Raw genomic sequence first — 15,619 nt, 5'->3', positions numbered from 1 at the left:
CAAGCTGCAGAGGGGACCGGCCCCTAAACTAGTTGAGAACTACAAGGCTCAGCTAGAAACCGGAGGCTTCTGTACTTTTAGGGTGCAGTTGCCACAGCCACAATTACATTGCCAAAAAGGTGGTCACAGAGGGTCCAGGGGACTGCAGGTCACCCTACAAGACCCGAGGCTACCGGATTGGGACACTGATTGTAAGGCGCAGGGCAGGAGGGTGAGAGCCAGAGTAGGAAGACGACTGAGAAAGGCACACAGAAGGGGGTCCCGTTAAGTGCTCTTGAATTACCTGAGGGATTGCTGAACCCCTGCCTGGTGAACGCAGCACGACGTGGGAGGCTGAAATCTGTACAGTACAACCTGAGGCACTGAACAACTGTGAGTAAACTCTGAAGACTGCACCCCACTGTCTCCGTGAATTACTGCTGCCTCATCACCCCCTGCACCACACTGCACCACAACTGCTACAGCAATATCTTTAACATCTACACTGCCCTGGAGCTAAGCTCTACCTGTGGAGAGCTAAACCAATTCTGCTGCATTCACACCAGCTCCAGAGGACCTGCTCCACAGCGGCGGCTCCCTTTAACTGCATACCACAGGTGCTGTCACGAACTATATTTAAAAACTATAAATCCCCTGTATATAACACCCTTTTGATTGACCGCCCTGGGTCACGGACTGGGTCACCGCCACTGTGACATCTCCCCTAGCAACGACTGGCCCGGCACCAAGTACCCCACATTCCAGAGGGCGCATCACTTACTATTCCCCTAAATCCTCTCTGCTTAATTATCATATCCCCCCCTCCCCTGCACGTCACAGGGCCCTGTGATGTGCACTGTGCTCCCTGACTTCCGGGCATTCGCAAAGCACCGCTCTCATAGAGCGCGCTTTGATTCATCCTGCACTGTCTCTCTGTGCACTGCACCGCAGGGTTCTATTGCTCAAGCACCAGGGGGTCACTGTCGCTTTCCAGCGCTTGTGCAATAGAAACCTGCGGTGCAGAGCATAGGTAGACAGGGCCAGGATGAAGCAAAGCGCACTCTATGTGAGCTCTATGTGAGCGGCCCTTTGCACATGCCCGGAAGTCAGGGAGCTCAGTGCACATCACAGGGCCTGTCACAGGGCCCTGTGACATGCAGTGAAGGGGGGGATATTATAAACCTCCGGACGCCAAGCCTGTGGAAAAAAGAATTGATTAAAGTGCTTTTCTCTGCAATCAGACCTCTGCTATGGGCCATAAAGGTATGTATAGACTTACTTTTCTACAGTGGTGGCCAAAAGTATTGGCACCCCTGCAATTCTGTCAGATAATACTCAGTTTCTTCCTGAAAATTATTGCAATCACAAATTCTTTGGTATTATTATCTTCACTTAATTTGTCTTCAATGAAAAAAACACAAAAAGAATTGTCCTAAAGCCAAATTGGATATAATTCCACACCAAACCTAAAAAAGGGGGTGGACAAAAGTATTGGCACCCTTTGAAAAATCATGTGATGCTTCTCTAATTCGTGTAATTAACAGCACCTGTAACTTACCTGTGGCACCTAACAGGTGTTGGCAATAACTAAATCACACTTGCAGCCAGTTAACATGGATTAAAGTTGACTCAACCTCTGTTCTGTGTCCTTGTGTGTACCACATTGAGCATGGAGAAAAGAAAGAAGACCAAAGAACTGTCTGAGGACTTGAGAAACCAAATTGTGAGGAAGCATGAGCAATCTCAAGGCTACAAGTCCATCTCCAAAGACCTGAATGTTCCTGTGTCTTCCGTGCGCAGTGTCATCAAGAAGTTTAAAGCCCATGGCACTGTGGCTAACCTCCCTAGATGTGGCCGGAAAAGAAAAATTGACGAGAGATTTCAACGCAAGATTGTGCGGATGGTGAATAAAGAACCTTGACTAACATCCAAACAAGTTCAAGCTGCCCTGCAGTCCGAGGGTACAACAGTGTCAACCCGTACTATCCGTCGGCGTCTGAATGAAAAGGGACTGTATGGTAGGATACCCAGGAAGACCCCACTTCTTACCCCAAGACATAAAAAAGCCAGGCTGGAGTTTGCCAAAACTTACCTGAGAAAGCCTAAAACGTTTTGGAAGAATGTTCTCTGGTCAGATGAGACAAAAGTAGAGCTTTTTGGGAAAAAGCATCAACATAGAGTGTACAGGAAAAAAATAGAGGCATTCAAAGAAAAGAACACAGTCCCTACAGTCAAACATGGCGGAGGTTCCCTGATGTTTTGGGGTTGCTTGCTTCCTCTGGCACTGGACTGCTTGACCGTGTGCATGGCATTATGAAGTCTGAAGACTACCAACAAATTTTGCAGCATAATGTAGGGCCGAGTGAGAGAAAGCTGGGTCTCCCTCAGAGGTCATGGGTCTTCCAGCAGGACAATGACCCAAAACACACTTCCAAAAGCACTATAAAATGGTTTGAGAGAAAGCACTGGAGACTTCTAAGGTGGCCAGCAATGAGTCCAGACCTGAATCCCATAGAACACCTGTGAAGAGATCTCAAAATGGCAGTTTGGAGAAGGCACCCTTCAAATATCAGGGACCTGGAGCAGTTTGCCAAAGAAGAATGGTCTACAATTCCAGCAGAGCATTGTAAGAAACTCATTGATGGTTACCAGAAGCGGTTGTTCTTAGTTATTTTGGCTAAAGGTTGTGCAACCAAGTATTAGGCTGAGGGTGCCAATACTGTTGTCTGGCCCATTTTTGGAGTTTTGTGTGAAATGATCAATGATTTGATTTTTACTTCATTCTCTTTTGTGCTTTTTCCTTGCAAGCAAATTAAATGAAGATAATAATACCAAAGAATTTGGGATTGCAATCATTTTCAGGAAGAAACTGAGTATTATCTGACAGAATTGCAGGGGTGCCAACACTTTTGGCCACCACTGTATACCCTGTATGGCCATAGTAGAGGTCTGATATCGCCCAGGCGGATGACAGATTCCCTTTAATCAGAGATGATGGATTTCATGACTGCACATGATGATGTCTTCAAGGTTCTAATAGTTTTCAAGATTTACTTAACTTTATGTTTTGAAGTAATGGGGCACTGTCATATCTCTTTACTTATTTGAGTGATTATTGTCATGTATTGGCTTACAACAATTATTGAATAGGGCACAACACAGTATTGAATTCTGGGCAAATGCTGCCTCTGCAAATCCACCTGATGATTGCAAATACTTTCTAACAGCCAGTGATTCCATATGTACTCTCGACAATGGAAACCTGTTTATTGGAAGCCATTCCAGTTGACTATCTGATAGTCTATTTGCTGGAGAGAAGGTCAAAGCTGTTGTGGCACCCCTGCGGGTCCAGTTGCCACAGAGGTACTGCATCTCAGCCAGAGGTGTGGTACCCCACTCTCAGGTAAGGAGGGAGCACTACCTGGGACCCACACACTCACATCCAACACTATACCACTCCATTAGGGAAGGTCCAGATAGCTCATAAGGGAGAGCACAGGCCAGGTCCCTGTCAGGGGGATGGAATTAAGTAGAGGAAGTGGGTGGAGGATGTAGTTTAAGGGAGCACTGAAGAAAGAGTATAAAAGGAAGGGCAGAACAATCTAGAAGCAGTCAGTTAGTTCAGTCAGGAAGTGAGGACCATGGAGGAGTAGGGTCCAGACTGATCAGGGGGTCCAGTCAAAGGGGCCCAGTGTGAGGAGAGAACACCGGAGCAGTGAGTAAGGCTCCAGAGAGAGAAAGGATCCTAGGGGCACGGGAAGTGCAGAGTCCACCCATGCGCCTGAGTTCACGCTGACCGTGAAGGGATCAGGCCGCAGTAGGGGACCGGCCCCAGACTAGTGGAGGACTGCAAGACTCAGCTAGCAAACCGGAGGTTGTAGTATCTTCATGGGCCGTAGCCAAAATCCACAGACATTCGCTGAAAAGGTGGCCATATAGGACAAAGGGGACAGACAGGACGTCGCCCAACAAGGCCCGTGGCCACTGGCTCGGGACTCTGTGTGTGAGGAGCAAGGCAGGAGGGCGAGAGCCAGCGCAGAGAGAGATGACATGGAAAGGTACATAAGAAAGGGGTCCTGTTCAAGTGCACCCAAGTTATCTGAGAGTTGGCTGGATCACTTCCCCGGAGGACAGAGGACTCGGTGGGCTGTTATAATCTGGCCGTTGTAACCTGGAACTCCATAAGAACTGTGAGTAAACACTTGAAGACTGCACCCTACTGTGTCCTTTACTTAATTACTGCATCACCTGCCTTGCACTACAACACCAACACCCTAAATCCCCTTATTGAGTTGCCCTGAGGCCTAGCTATACCCGTGGAGAGCTGAACCATCTTTACTGCGTCACCAACAGCCCCAGTGGATCTGAATAGCAGCGGCGGCCACCTATAGCCGCATACAAATCTTTTTTCTCCAATTGACTTTTCACAGTGACCGCCCTGGGCCACGGACCAGGTCAGTGCCACCGTGACTACCCCAAAAAGGACCAGCCCTGCTACCGAGTACCCCACGGCCCCAGGGGGCACGTCACTGTCATCAGACTAAAAGGGGTACTTTGATGAATCTAAGGTGTAACTCACATTATGATTTGTTTTACACATGTTTCATTATTCTTTGTTTCCATATCTGTTTCTTTGTGGTTATACTGCATTCAGTCTGAATTTACTTTGTACACATCTCAATAAGAACAAGAAAAACCATTACATGCAAAGGTGTGTTTAAACTTTTCACTGGTACTGTACATACCATGAACACTGCAAACATACCGTATTTTTCAGCCTATGAGAAGCACTGGCCCATAAGACGCACCTAGGTTTTAGAGGAGGAAAATAGAAAAAAAAATATAAGCAAAAAATGTGGTCACAATGCACTGTTAAAGGGGAGGGGGTCTGCTGCTGACAGTGGTATATGGGTAATGTCATCAAATTCTGTTAATATCCCCCATCCTGGTAGATATGCCCCCCCTTCCTATTATACGTGGCCCCCATCCCCATCCTGGTATGCATGGCACTGCTCCATCCTGATATGCATGGCACCCCTCCATCCTGGTATGCATGGCACCCCACCATCCTGGTATGCATGGCACCCCACCATCCTGGTATGCATGGTACCCCACCATCCTTATCCTGGTATGCATGGCACCCCTCATCCCTACCCTGGTATGCATGGTACAGCAATCCCCATCCTGGTATGCAAGGCACCCCTCATCCTTATCCTGTTATGCATGGCACCCCTCATCCTTATCTTGGTATGCATGGCACAGCAATCCACATCCTGCTATGCATGACACCACTCATCCCTATCCTGGTTTGCATGGCACCCTTCATCCCTATCCTGGTATGCATGGCACCCCTCATCCTTATCCTGGTATGCATGGTACCCCTCATCCTTATCTTGGTATGCATGGCATAGCAATCCACATCCTGCTATGCATGACACCCCTCACCCCTATCCTGCTATGCATGACACCCCTCACCCCTATCCTGGTATGCATGGCACCCTCATCCCTATCCTGGTATGCATGGCATCACTCATCCTTATCCTGGTATGCATGGCCCCCTCATCCTTATCCTGGTATGCATGGCCCCCTCATCCTTATCCTGGTATGCATGGCCCCCTCATCCTTATCCTGGTATGCATGGCCCCCTCATCCTTATCCTGGTATGCATGCCCCCCCTAATCCCTATCACGCTGCACATAAAAAAAAATAATCCTACTCACCTTCCTTTTCTCTCCTCCAGCGCTGCGTCCTGTCTGCCCTCACTGATCTTGCCACGTGAGCTGCGTATGGCGTCACTGCCATGCGCAGCTCACAAGGTGAGATCAGCTGCCGGGAAAGTCACTGCTCCCCACGCCGGGACTGTTTGCGTGGGGAGCAGTGACTTCATGCTCCTTAATAGCCGGCACATAGCATAGCCACAGCGTGGTTCCTGCTGCTGCCGAGGGATCGCGTGTACCCGCTATTAAAGGACATGAATATTCACCCCTCTCCACTCCCATGGGTGTGGAGAGGGTGAATATTCATGCCCTTTAATAGCAGGCACACGCGATCGCCCGGCAGCAGCATGAGCCGCGCTGTGGTTACACTGTATGCCGGCTATTAAGGAGAATGAATATTCAGTGCTCCCCATGCCCATGGGCGTGGGGAGCACTGAATATTAATTTTCTTTAGCAGTGGGGATATTGTAGGCTGCACAGGCAGCAGCTGCCTGCCCTGCTCCTCCTCCACTACCGCTCCCTCCACATACTATATATATTATATATACAGTATATACATAAATACCCCCTCCCAACATTCGGACTATAGACGCACCTTATAGTCTTATAGTCTGAAAAATATGGTACATAAAATTATTTTGAAGTCCTTCAATTAATACAGAACATGACACAGATTTTTGGATTTTTTACTGCAACTTTTTAAAGAATAAGTCAGTACAGAAAGATGAGATATCCTTAGGATAGCTCATCTATGTCTAATTGGCCGGACTTCGACACCCGGTACATCCGCTGATCACCTGTCACCGGCCAGAAGTACTTACTTGCAGAGCTGGCCGTCTACTTGTAGGTTTGACTAGGAGGCATATGTGCAGTACCAAGCCCTGGCCACTACAAATAGATGGCCAGCTCCACAAGTAAGTATTTTCGGCCAGCATTACCTTCTCCCAATAACTCACAGAATCAACCAAAAAAGCTTATCAGCGGAGGAGCTGGTGGTCAGACCCCGGCCGATCAGACATTCATGACTTATCCTAAGGATAGGGCATGAATGTAAAATTAGTGGATTAACTCTTTAACCTTTCAACACAGAAATAAAACAAGTTGAAGAAAGGTGTCTGTTTTTTTCTTTATTACTTTTCAGCAGAAAAGCATTTTTTTTAATTTTCTTCTAGTTTTTAAAGAAAATATTGCAAGCTCCAAATGAAAGATTTAATTGTCTTTTTGTTGCTGTGAAATTGCTTTTTATTCCTACAAGTTTCTGATGCTATGGAGCCGGGGCTCTGAAGAAATCCCTGCCTCCTGTGGTAATTACAATGTTTCCCCCCTCCCAAGCATGTCAGAGTGTCCTGTGATGTGCAGTTGCTGCAACCAAATCCAGGCACTGTGACATGCAGGGGAGGGGGGAAACATTGTAATTCCCACAGGAGGCGGGAATTTCTTCCAGTCCCCGGGACTGAAACAAATCAGAAAAGGAATAAAAAGACATTTCACAGCAACAAGATTTCTAATATGAGGCATACAGGTAGGTATAGATTTACATTTCTATCACCTGTATGCCCATATTAGAGGTCAGATAAGTCCCAGGGTGGTGACAGATTCCCTTTAATATATTTTTCCACCGATATTGCCAGATGGACAACAAAAGAGAGTATGAAAGTAACATAAAAATGAATCCTCATGTATCATGAAAAAGAGAAGCAAAATTACTTTATCCAAATGAGAAAAAAAAATCATAGCTCTTTAAACCACACATACAAAAAAAAACAAATGTGTGCCTTGTCAGGAATGAGCTAAATGGCCTGGCTTGAATTAGATAAATATTGAAAGGTTTTCTTTTTGGTTTATTAGGATAATGTTGACCTTGGTGACTTGATGTTCTCTCTCTGCTACCTCCCTACTGCTGGAAGACTTACCATCACTATCATAAAGGCAAGAAACCTTAAAGCTATGGACATCACAGGGGCTTCTGGTGAGTAAACACCAATTGACATAGAAAATTGCAGATTGCTTGTTTTGGTGGACATAAATAAGTCTAACTTGTTTTCCTTAAAACTGAGCTTGATGAATAAAATTTGGATATTATGTATGGGTGTAATCAAGTCTATTTTGTTACCCATTAGAACATTAACCTCTTAAAGACATTTGACTTAACTGCAGATCATGAATGGGAAGGGATTCCTGACATATAGCATACAGTTAAATTATAGCGATCATGTGGGCACGTAAGTTTTGCTTGCACCATCGCCATCGGCGGCACAGCTTAAGTAAAAGCTGAGCTCTGCCTGTCACAGCTGGGGGCAGTGAATGTATGGCCTCTGGCTGTTTAACCCCTTAAATGCCATGATCAATAACGATTGCAGCATTTAAAAGGCTAGAAGAGGGAGGGGGCTCACTCTCTTACCCAATCGGCATCCCCGATGTAATAGTGGGCTGCCGATGGTTGCCATGGCAGCAGGTCAGTAATGACCTCCTGGTCTGCCAGCTACAGTGGCCTGTTAGACCATGCCTGGAACATGGTCTAAAAGGCATTCTGTCAGTGTAAGGCCAAGGTCACACTGGAGTCGATTCTCTCATGCAAGAGAATTGGACCAATTGGATGCTAGTGATTGAGCTCAAACTCTGTCTGAGTTTGAGCTCAATGTCATCTTACTGTGCTGGAATTCTCTCACATTCGAGAAATGCAGCACTTAATTTCTCCATCTTCTTCATTGCCTCTATTCGCTGTAGGGTTTTACTATCTCTGGTAGGCATTAGGCGTAGGTAGCATTCACACAGGCAGCAATGCTACCTACGCCTAATGCCTACCAGAGATAGTGAAACCCTACAGCAAATAGAGGCAATGAAGAAGATGGAGAAATTAAGTGCTGCATTTCTCGAATGTGAGAGAATTGCTGTGAAATCGACCTTCCAGCAGTTTTTTTTGTTCTTGTGCCATTACTGAGGTCCACACAAAGACAGCAGGGCACATGTCATAGAAGTCTGTTGTTCACTGCTTTTATTGTGCTCCATGCACAAATAAACCTTTAAAAAAAAAATTTTTCACATGCTAGTGTGCTGCAGCAAGCCATAGTAGCCCACCTTGTCATTTTGTGGAGTTGAAATTCACTGTATGCAGAGTAAAAAAAATCATTTTTTTCTGTGAGTAACATGACGCTGTAAGCCATAAGCCACCTTGTCAATCTGTGCCATTGAAATTGACCTGTGTGCACACTGAGTAAACAAACCTTTTTTTTCAGTTGCTAACAAGAGTAAAAAAATATATATTTTTTTCTGTGACAAATGTGATACAGTCCTCCATAAGCCACCAGGTAATTTTGTGGCGTTGAAATTAGGCTGTATGTAGATTTAAATTTTATTTTCCTGTGAGTAACGTGATGCTGCACACCATAAGCCACCATGTCATTTTGTGGTGTTGAAATTCACCTGTGTGCAGACTGAGTAAACAAAACTTTTTTTAGGTTGCTAACAAGAGTAAAAAAATAAAAAAATGTTCTGTGACAAACTTGACACAGTCCGCCATAAGCCACCTTGTCATTTTGTGGCATTGAAATTAAGCTTTATGCAGAGTAAAAAAATCTATTTTTTTCTGTGACAAACATGATTCAGGAGGCCAGATCTGAGTTTGAAATTGTTTGGATCATATCTTCTATGTTACAGTGAAGTAAAAAATTATTTCATCCCTTGCTGTTTTTGTAAGTTTGCCCAAAGACATGAACAGTATAATTTTAAGGGTAGGTAGGGTAGGTCTCAATTTTAACATTGAGAGATAGAATATCCAAAGAAAAATCAAGTAAATCACATTGTATAAATAAGATAAATTTATTTGCATTTTGCAGTGAGAAATAAGTATTTGATCTCCACAAACCATTATGAGTTCTGGCTCCTACAGACCAGTTAGACGCTCCTAATCAACTCGTTACCTACATTAAAGACTGCTGCCTTACATAGTCACCTGCATAAAAGACTCCTGTCCACAGACTCAATTAATCAGTCAGACTCTAACCTCTACAACATGGGCAAGACCAAAGAGCTTTCTAAGGAAGTCAGGGACAAGATCATAGACCTGCACAAAGCTGGAATGGGCTACAAAACCATAAGTAAGACGCTGGGTGAGAAGGAGACAACTGTTGGTGCAATAGTAAGAAAATGGAAGAAATACAAAATGACTGTCAATCGACATCAATCTGGGGCACCATGCAAAATCTCACCTCATAGGGTATCCATGATCATGAGGAATGTGAGAGATCAGCCTAAAACTACACGAGGGGAACTTGTTAATGATCGCAAGGCAGCTGGGACCACAGTCACCAGGAAAACCATTGGCAACATATTACGCCTTAAAGGTTTAAAATCCTGCAGTGCCCGCAAGGTCCCCCTGCTCAAGAAGGTACATGTGCAGGCCCGTCTGAAGTTTGCCAATAGACACCTGGATGATTCTGTGAGTTGTTGGGAGAAGGTGCTGTGGTCAAATGAGACAAAAATTTAGCTCTTTGGCATTAACTCAACTTGACGTGTTTGAAGGAAGAGAAATGCTGCCTATGACCCAAAGAACACCGTCCCAACTGTCATGCATGGAGGTGGAAACATTATGTTTTGGGGGTGTTTCTCTGCTACGGGCACAGGACTACTTCACCGCATCAATGGTAGAATGGATGGAGCCATGTACCGTAAAATCCTGAGTGACATCCTTCTTCCCTCCACCAGGACATTAAAAATGGGTCGTGGCTGGGTCTTCCAGCAAGGCAATGACCCAAAACATACAGCCAAGGCAACAAAGGAGTGGCTCAAAAAGAAGCATATTAAGGTCATGGAGTGACCTAGCCAGTCTCCAGAGCTTAATCCCATAGAAAACTTATGGAGGGAGTTGAAGCTCCGAGTTGCCAAGCGACAGCCTCAAAATCTGAATGATTTAGAGATGATCTGCAAAGAGGAGTTGACCAATATTCCTCCTGACATGTGCACAACCCTCATCATCAACTACAAAAAACGTCTTACTGCTGTGATTGCCAGCAAGGGTTTTGCCACCAAGTATTATGTAGCATCGGCGTCTCTGCCTCCAGCTGGGCAGAGACGCCATTCCCCTCACCACCGCGGTTCAGGTCTGGTGTCCTCCCACTCCCCTGCTGCTGTGGCACGCTCTGCGCGCAGCTTCCCGGGCTCTGTGCTTAAGGTGTGTGCGCACGCTCCCTCCCTGTTAAAGAGGCAGCGCGCCGTCCTATAGAGTCCCCGGCCAATGGCTGGAAGACTTCCCCTATATAGACACCTCCTCCAATATGGAGGTGCCTGTGCAAGGTTGTTGTTCCGTGAGCTAAACACTTGCTCCAGCCCTCAGGTCCCGCTGCCTGTCAGTCCTGCCAGACAGTCTTCTGTCAGTCTAGCCCACCAGCCTGCCTAACAGTTCTGTTCTCTAGTCTGTCTACAGTTGTGCCCGCCAGCCTGCTCACCTGGAGCACCTGTCTGTAACCTGTCATGCCCGCCAGCCAGTCTACCCGAAGCACCTGCCAGTTACCTGCCGTGCCCGCCTGCTCGCCTACCTGGAGCACCCGTCTCGTTATCTGCCGAACCAGTCTGCTTATCTACCCGGTCCACCTGTCAGCCTTCCTGCCATGCTCATCCGCTGTACCAGTCAGTTCCTGCCATCTGACCCGAGGGAGTCACCTGCTCTCACAAAAGGTCGGTCCCAGAGTGGCACCTGGTCCACCTGCCCGGTTCCTCCCTGGTTCACGGAGTCGACTAAGCCGCCGTGTTACCTTGGTCAGGCCATGTAGGCACTTAGTCACGCCCCTCTGGTCCCTCCTTGCATGGAAGCACAGAGGTTCCACCACCCGGACTCGTAACATATTAAGTGTTGTTTGCCAGAGGAATCAAATACTTATTTCTCACTGCAAAATGCAAATAAATTTATCTAATTTATACAATGTGATTTTCTTGATTTTTTTTTGATATTCTATCTCTCAATATTAGAAATTAACCTACCCTTAAAATTATAGACTGTTCATGTCTTTGTCTGTGGGCAAACTTACAAAAACATCAAGGGATCAAACAATTATTTCCTTCACTGTATAGAGGCCTCATCCACACTAAAAAAAAATTTCTTCTGTTACTAACGTGATATAGTAGGGGAGATCTCAGTTTTAAATTGTTTGGAGCATATCTTGTATGTTATACAGGCCTCATCTACACTAAAAATAAAATTTCCTCTGTTACTAACATGATACAATAGAGGAGATGTCAGTTTGAAATTGTTTGGAGCATATTTTGTATGTTATACAGGCCTCATCCACACTAAAGATGAAATTTCTTCTTTACTAACGTGATACAGTAGGGGACATCTCAGGGTGTCAAGGGAGGGTGGATTAGTGTGATCGAGGGGGGCCGGTGAGGTAATACCAGACAAACTGTTCGTGAATGTGCAAGAGCCGAGGAACAAATGGAGGAGGAAGAGGTGATGGACGAGCAACTGTCAGGAAATTAAGAGGATAATCATCCCCTCTCTGTTGTTTGTGGTTGGCGGTAGGGGACAGAGGAAACAAGCATCAGAGTTACCCAGCCACCAACACAGCATGGGCTTTGACCTCATGGAAGAGCCCAACAAACGAGTGCCTTCTTGATGCACTATCTGCAACATGATCCCCGTATAGTTATGATTCAAAATAGTGCTGACTACTGGGTTGCCACTCTGTTACCAGGTTGTGATAAAGTCACTGGCAGAATACTGGAGGGAAGATATTTTTCACTGAGGTTGTTAGCTTCAGTCAGTGATGTGAAACATGTAAGTCTTCTCCTGCATAGTAGGTGCAGAGAGGGTTAAGCAGCCTTATTTAAAAGGGCATGTTTTATTGGTGAGTAGCAAAGTGCAAGCGGGATGCCATTCACCATATCTCCACCCCCAGGAAGTGGTCTGGTCTTTAAATAGCCAGCCTTTTCACTCAGGTGGAGTTGAGTATCTATAGGCCAGCTCGAGAGTGAAGCTCATGTTTGTTTGTGCTAATCAAATCCATGTGGTTTTTGCTAATCCTGAGTGCCCAGACCCCGGCCGGTGCAAGGACTTTGCTGGACATTTTCTTATATTGTTTTGCCGTTATGCCAGATGGGCTGTGTTTATTTTTTATGATCTTTGCATTGGTTTATGCCGCTTAATAAACCAGCTGAAAATTTAAAGAGACAGTGTTCCGTGTCTACCTCCACGTGCAGCCGAGTGAGCAGATCTACCACAACGTTATAAGAGTAAATTTTTCCAGATGCTTCCCGCTGTGGAAAGGTACCCGTGAATGCTTGAGTATCGAAACACGCCTTTACACAACCTTAAGAGAGGTTTTCCCCAAGACAGCAGTGAGGTACATAGTGTTCATCACCGCTCTACATTTCCAACCTCCAGCAACACCAAAATATTAGCAGCAGTGTAAGTGGCAGAAGCAATTTATGTGAGTCCTTTCACACATTTTTTACACCAGCTTGTAAACCAGCACAACAAAGTACAAGTCTGGCACGTGGTGAACGACTGGAGAGGATGGTGCAGGAGTATCTAGAGCTCAATATCAATGCCATCAGGGAGGGTTTCGACCCTTTTACATTTTGGTCTTCAAAAATGGATGAGTGCCCTGAGCTCACATCTCACACCTTGGATGTTTTATCAGCCAGCATTCTCTCAAAGTGTGTCTTCAGCGCTGCTGGTGGTGACCTGACGGATAAGCGCAGCCCGCTGTCCCTTAAAATTGTAGACTGCCTGACTTTCATCAAGATGAAATGGATCTCCAAGGACTTTTGTACCCCAATCGCAGACTGCAAAGACTAGGTTATACTGTAGTTTGTAGTGTGTTGCACTGATCTCGCATAATTGCAGTCTACTGTATGATATCTTTAGTGTGGCTTCTGTGCCTGCTGTTGCTGCTGCTGCAGATGTTAACACTAATTTTTTGAAATGTTAAAACTCCTGGTTGGGTCTCCATCTTCTGGTTGGCTGTAGTGGAAGAGGTGTCGGTCCCCATTATAATATTTACACTCTAGTGAAATAATTTTTTTAGTGCAGATATTGTTCTCCACACAGGGGTAAACAGACTTGATAAACTCAAAATATGTTTTCTTACTACCATGGTATATAAAGCAAGCTACATTTCAGCCTAAAATTCTTTGGGGCAGATACTGTTCTCCACAAAGGGGTGCGCAGACAGGAATGGGGGATATACGACACTACGACACAAACAACAATACAAATGTGAAAAAAGTGAAGCGTATGGCAATTCTTAATAGATAATGGACACAAACCAACCTCTCTATAATGAGGGTATAAGACCACCAGTATATACATATATATATATATATATATATATATATATATATATATATATAGTACAGACCAAAAGTTTGGACACACCTTCTCATTTAAAGATTTTTCTGTATTTTCATGACTATGAAAATTGTACATTCACACTGAAGGCATCAAAACTATGAATTAACACATGTGGAATTATATACTTGACAAAAAAGTGTGAAACAACTGAAAATATGTCTTATATTCTAGATTCTTCAAAGTAGCCACCTTTTGCTTTGATGACTGCTCTGCACACTCTTGGCATTCTCTTGATGAGCTTCAAGAGGTAGTCACCGGAAATGGTTTTCACTTCACAGGTGTGCCCTGTCAGGTTTAATAAGTGGGATTTCTTGCCTTATAAATGGGGTTGGGACCATCAATTTGTGTTGTTCAGAAGTCAGGTGGATACACAGCTGATAGTCCTACTGAATAGACTTTGTTAGAATTTGCATTATGGCAAGAAAAAAGCAGCTAAGTAAAGAAAAATGAGTGGCCATCATTACTTTAAGAAATGAAGGTCAGTCAGTCTGAAAACTTGGGCAAACATTGAAGGTGTCCCCAAGTGCGGTTGCAAAAACCATCAAGCGCTACAAAGAAACTGGCTCACATGAGGACCACCCCAGGAAAGGAAGACAAAGAGTCACCTCTGCTTCTGAGGATAAGTTTATCCGAGTCACTAGCCTCAGAAATCGCAGGTTAACAGCAGCTCAGATTAGAGACCAGGTCAATGCCACACAGAGTTCTAGCAGCAGACACATCTCTACAACTACAGTTAAGATGAGACTTTGTGCAGCAGGCCTTCATGGTAAAATAGCTGCTAGGAAACCACTGCTAAGAACAGGCAACAAGCAGAAGAGACTTGTTTGGGCTAAAGAACACAAGGAATGGACATTAGACCAGTGGAAATCTGTGCTTTGGTCTGATGAGTCCAAATTTGAGATCTTTGGTTCCAACCACCGTGTCTTTGTGCGATGCAGAAAAGGTGAACGGATGGACTCTACATGCCTGGTTCCCACCGTGAAGCATGGAGGAGGAGGTGTGATGGTGTGGGGGTGCTTTGCTGGTGACACTGTTGGGGATTTATTCAAAATCGAAGGCATACTGAACCAGCATGGCTACCACAGCATCTTGCAGCAGCATGCTATTCCATCCGGTTTGCGTTTAGTTGGACCATCATTTATTTTTCAACAGGACAATGACCCCAAACACACCTCCAGGCTGTGTAAGGGCTATTTGACCAAGAGGGAGAGTGATGCGGTGCTACGCCAGATGACCTGGCCTCCACAGTCACCAGACCTGAACCCAATCGAGATGGTTTGGGGTGAACTGGACCGCAGAGTGAAGGCAAAAGGGCCAACAACTGCTAAGCGTCTCTGGGAACTCCTTCAAGATTGTTGGAGGTCCATTTCCGGTGACTACCTCTTGAAGCTCATCAAAAGAATGCCAAGAGTGTGCAAAGCAGTCATCAAAGCAAATAGTGGCTACTTTGAAGAACCTAGAATATAAGACATATTTTCAGTTGTTTCACACTTTTTTGTTAAGTATATAATTCCACATGTGTTAATTCATAGTTTTGATGCCTTCAGTGTGAATGTACAATTTTCATAGTCAT

General features: G+C 45.2%; 1 protein-coding gene across 1 annotated transcript in view; it reads left to right on the top strand.

The window, feature by feature from the left end:
- SYT9 (synaptotagmin 9) overlaps positions 1–15,619 on the top strand; it is a 743,011-nt gene that overhangs the window by 461,764 nt on the left and 265,628 nt on the right. Inside the window, exon 4 of the mRNA XM_073659413.1 lies at positions 7,545–7,665. Within this exon, the coding sequence (XP_073515514.1) occupies positions 7,545–7,665 (121 nt within the window). The remainder of the gene's footprint in view (positions 1–7,544; positions 7,666–15,619) is intronic.

Source organism: Phyllobates terribilis, unplaced genomic scaffold (genome assembly GCF_046119375.1).
Source record: "Phyllobates terribilis strain yellow unplaced genomic scaffold, ASM4611937v1 Scaffold_13__5_contigs__length_258822181, whole genome shotgun sequence".
Lineage (NCBI taxonomy): Eukaryota > Metazoa > Chordata > Amphibia > Anura > Dendrobatidae > Phyllobates > Phyllobates terribilis.
The sequence above is the reverse complement of the archived record's forward strand: the minus strand, read 5'-3'. Positions and strand labels throughout refer to the sequence as shown.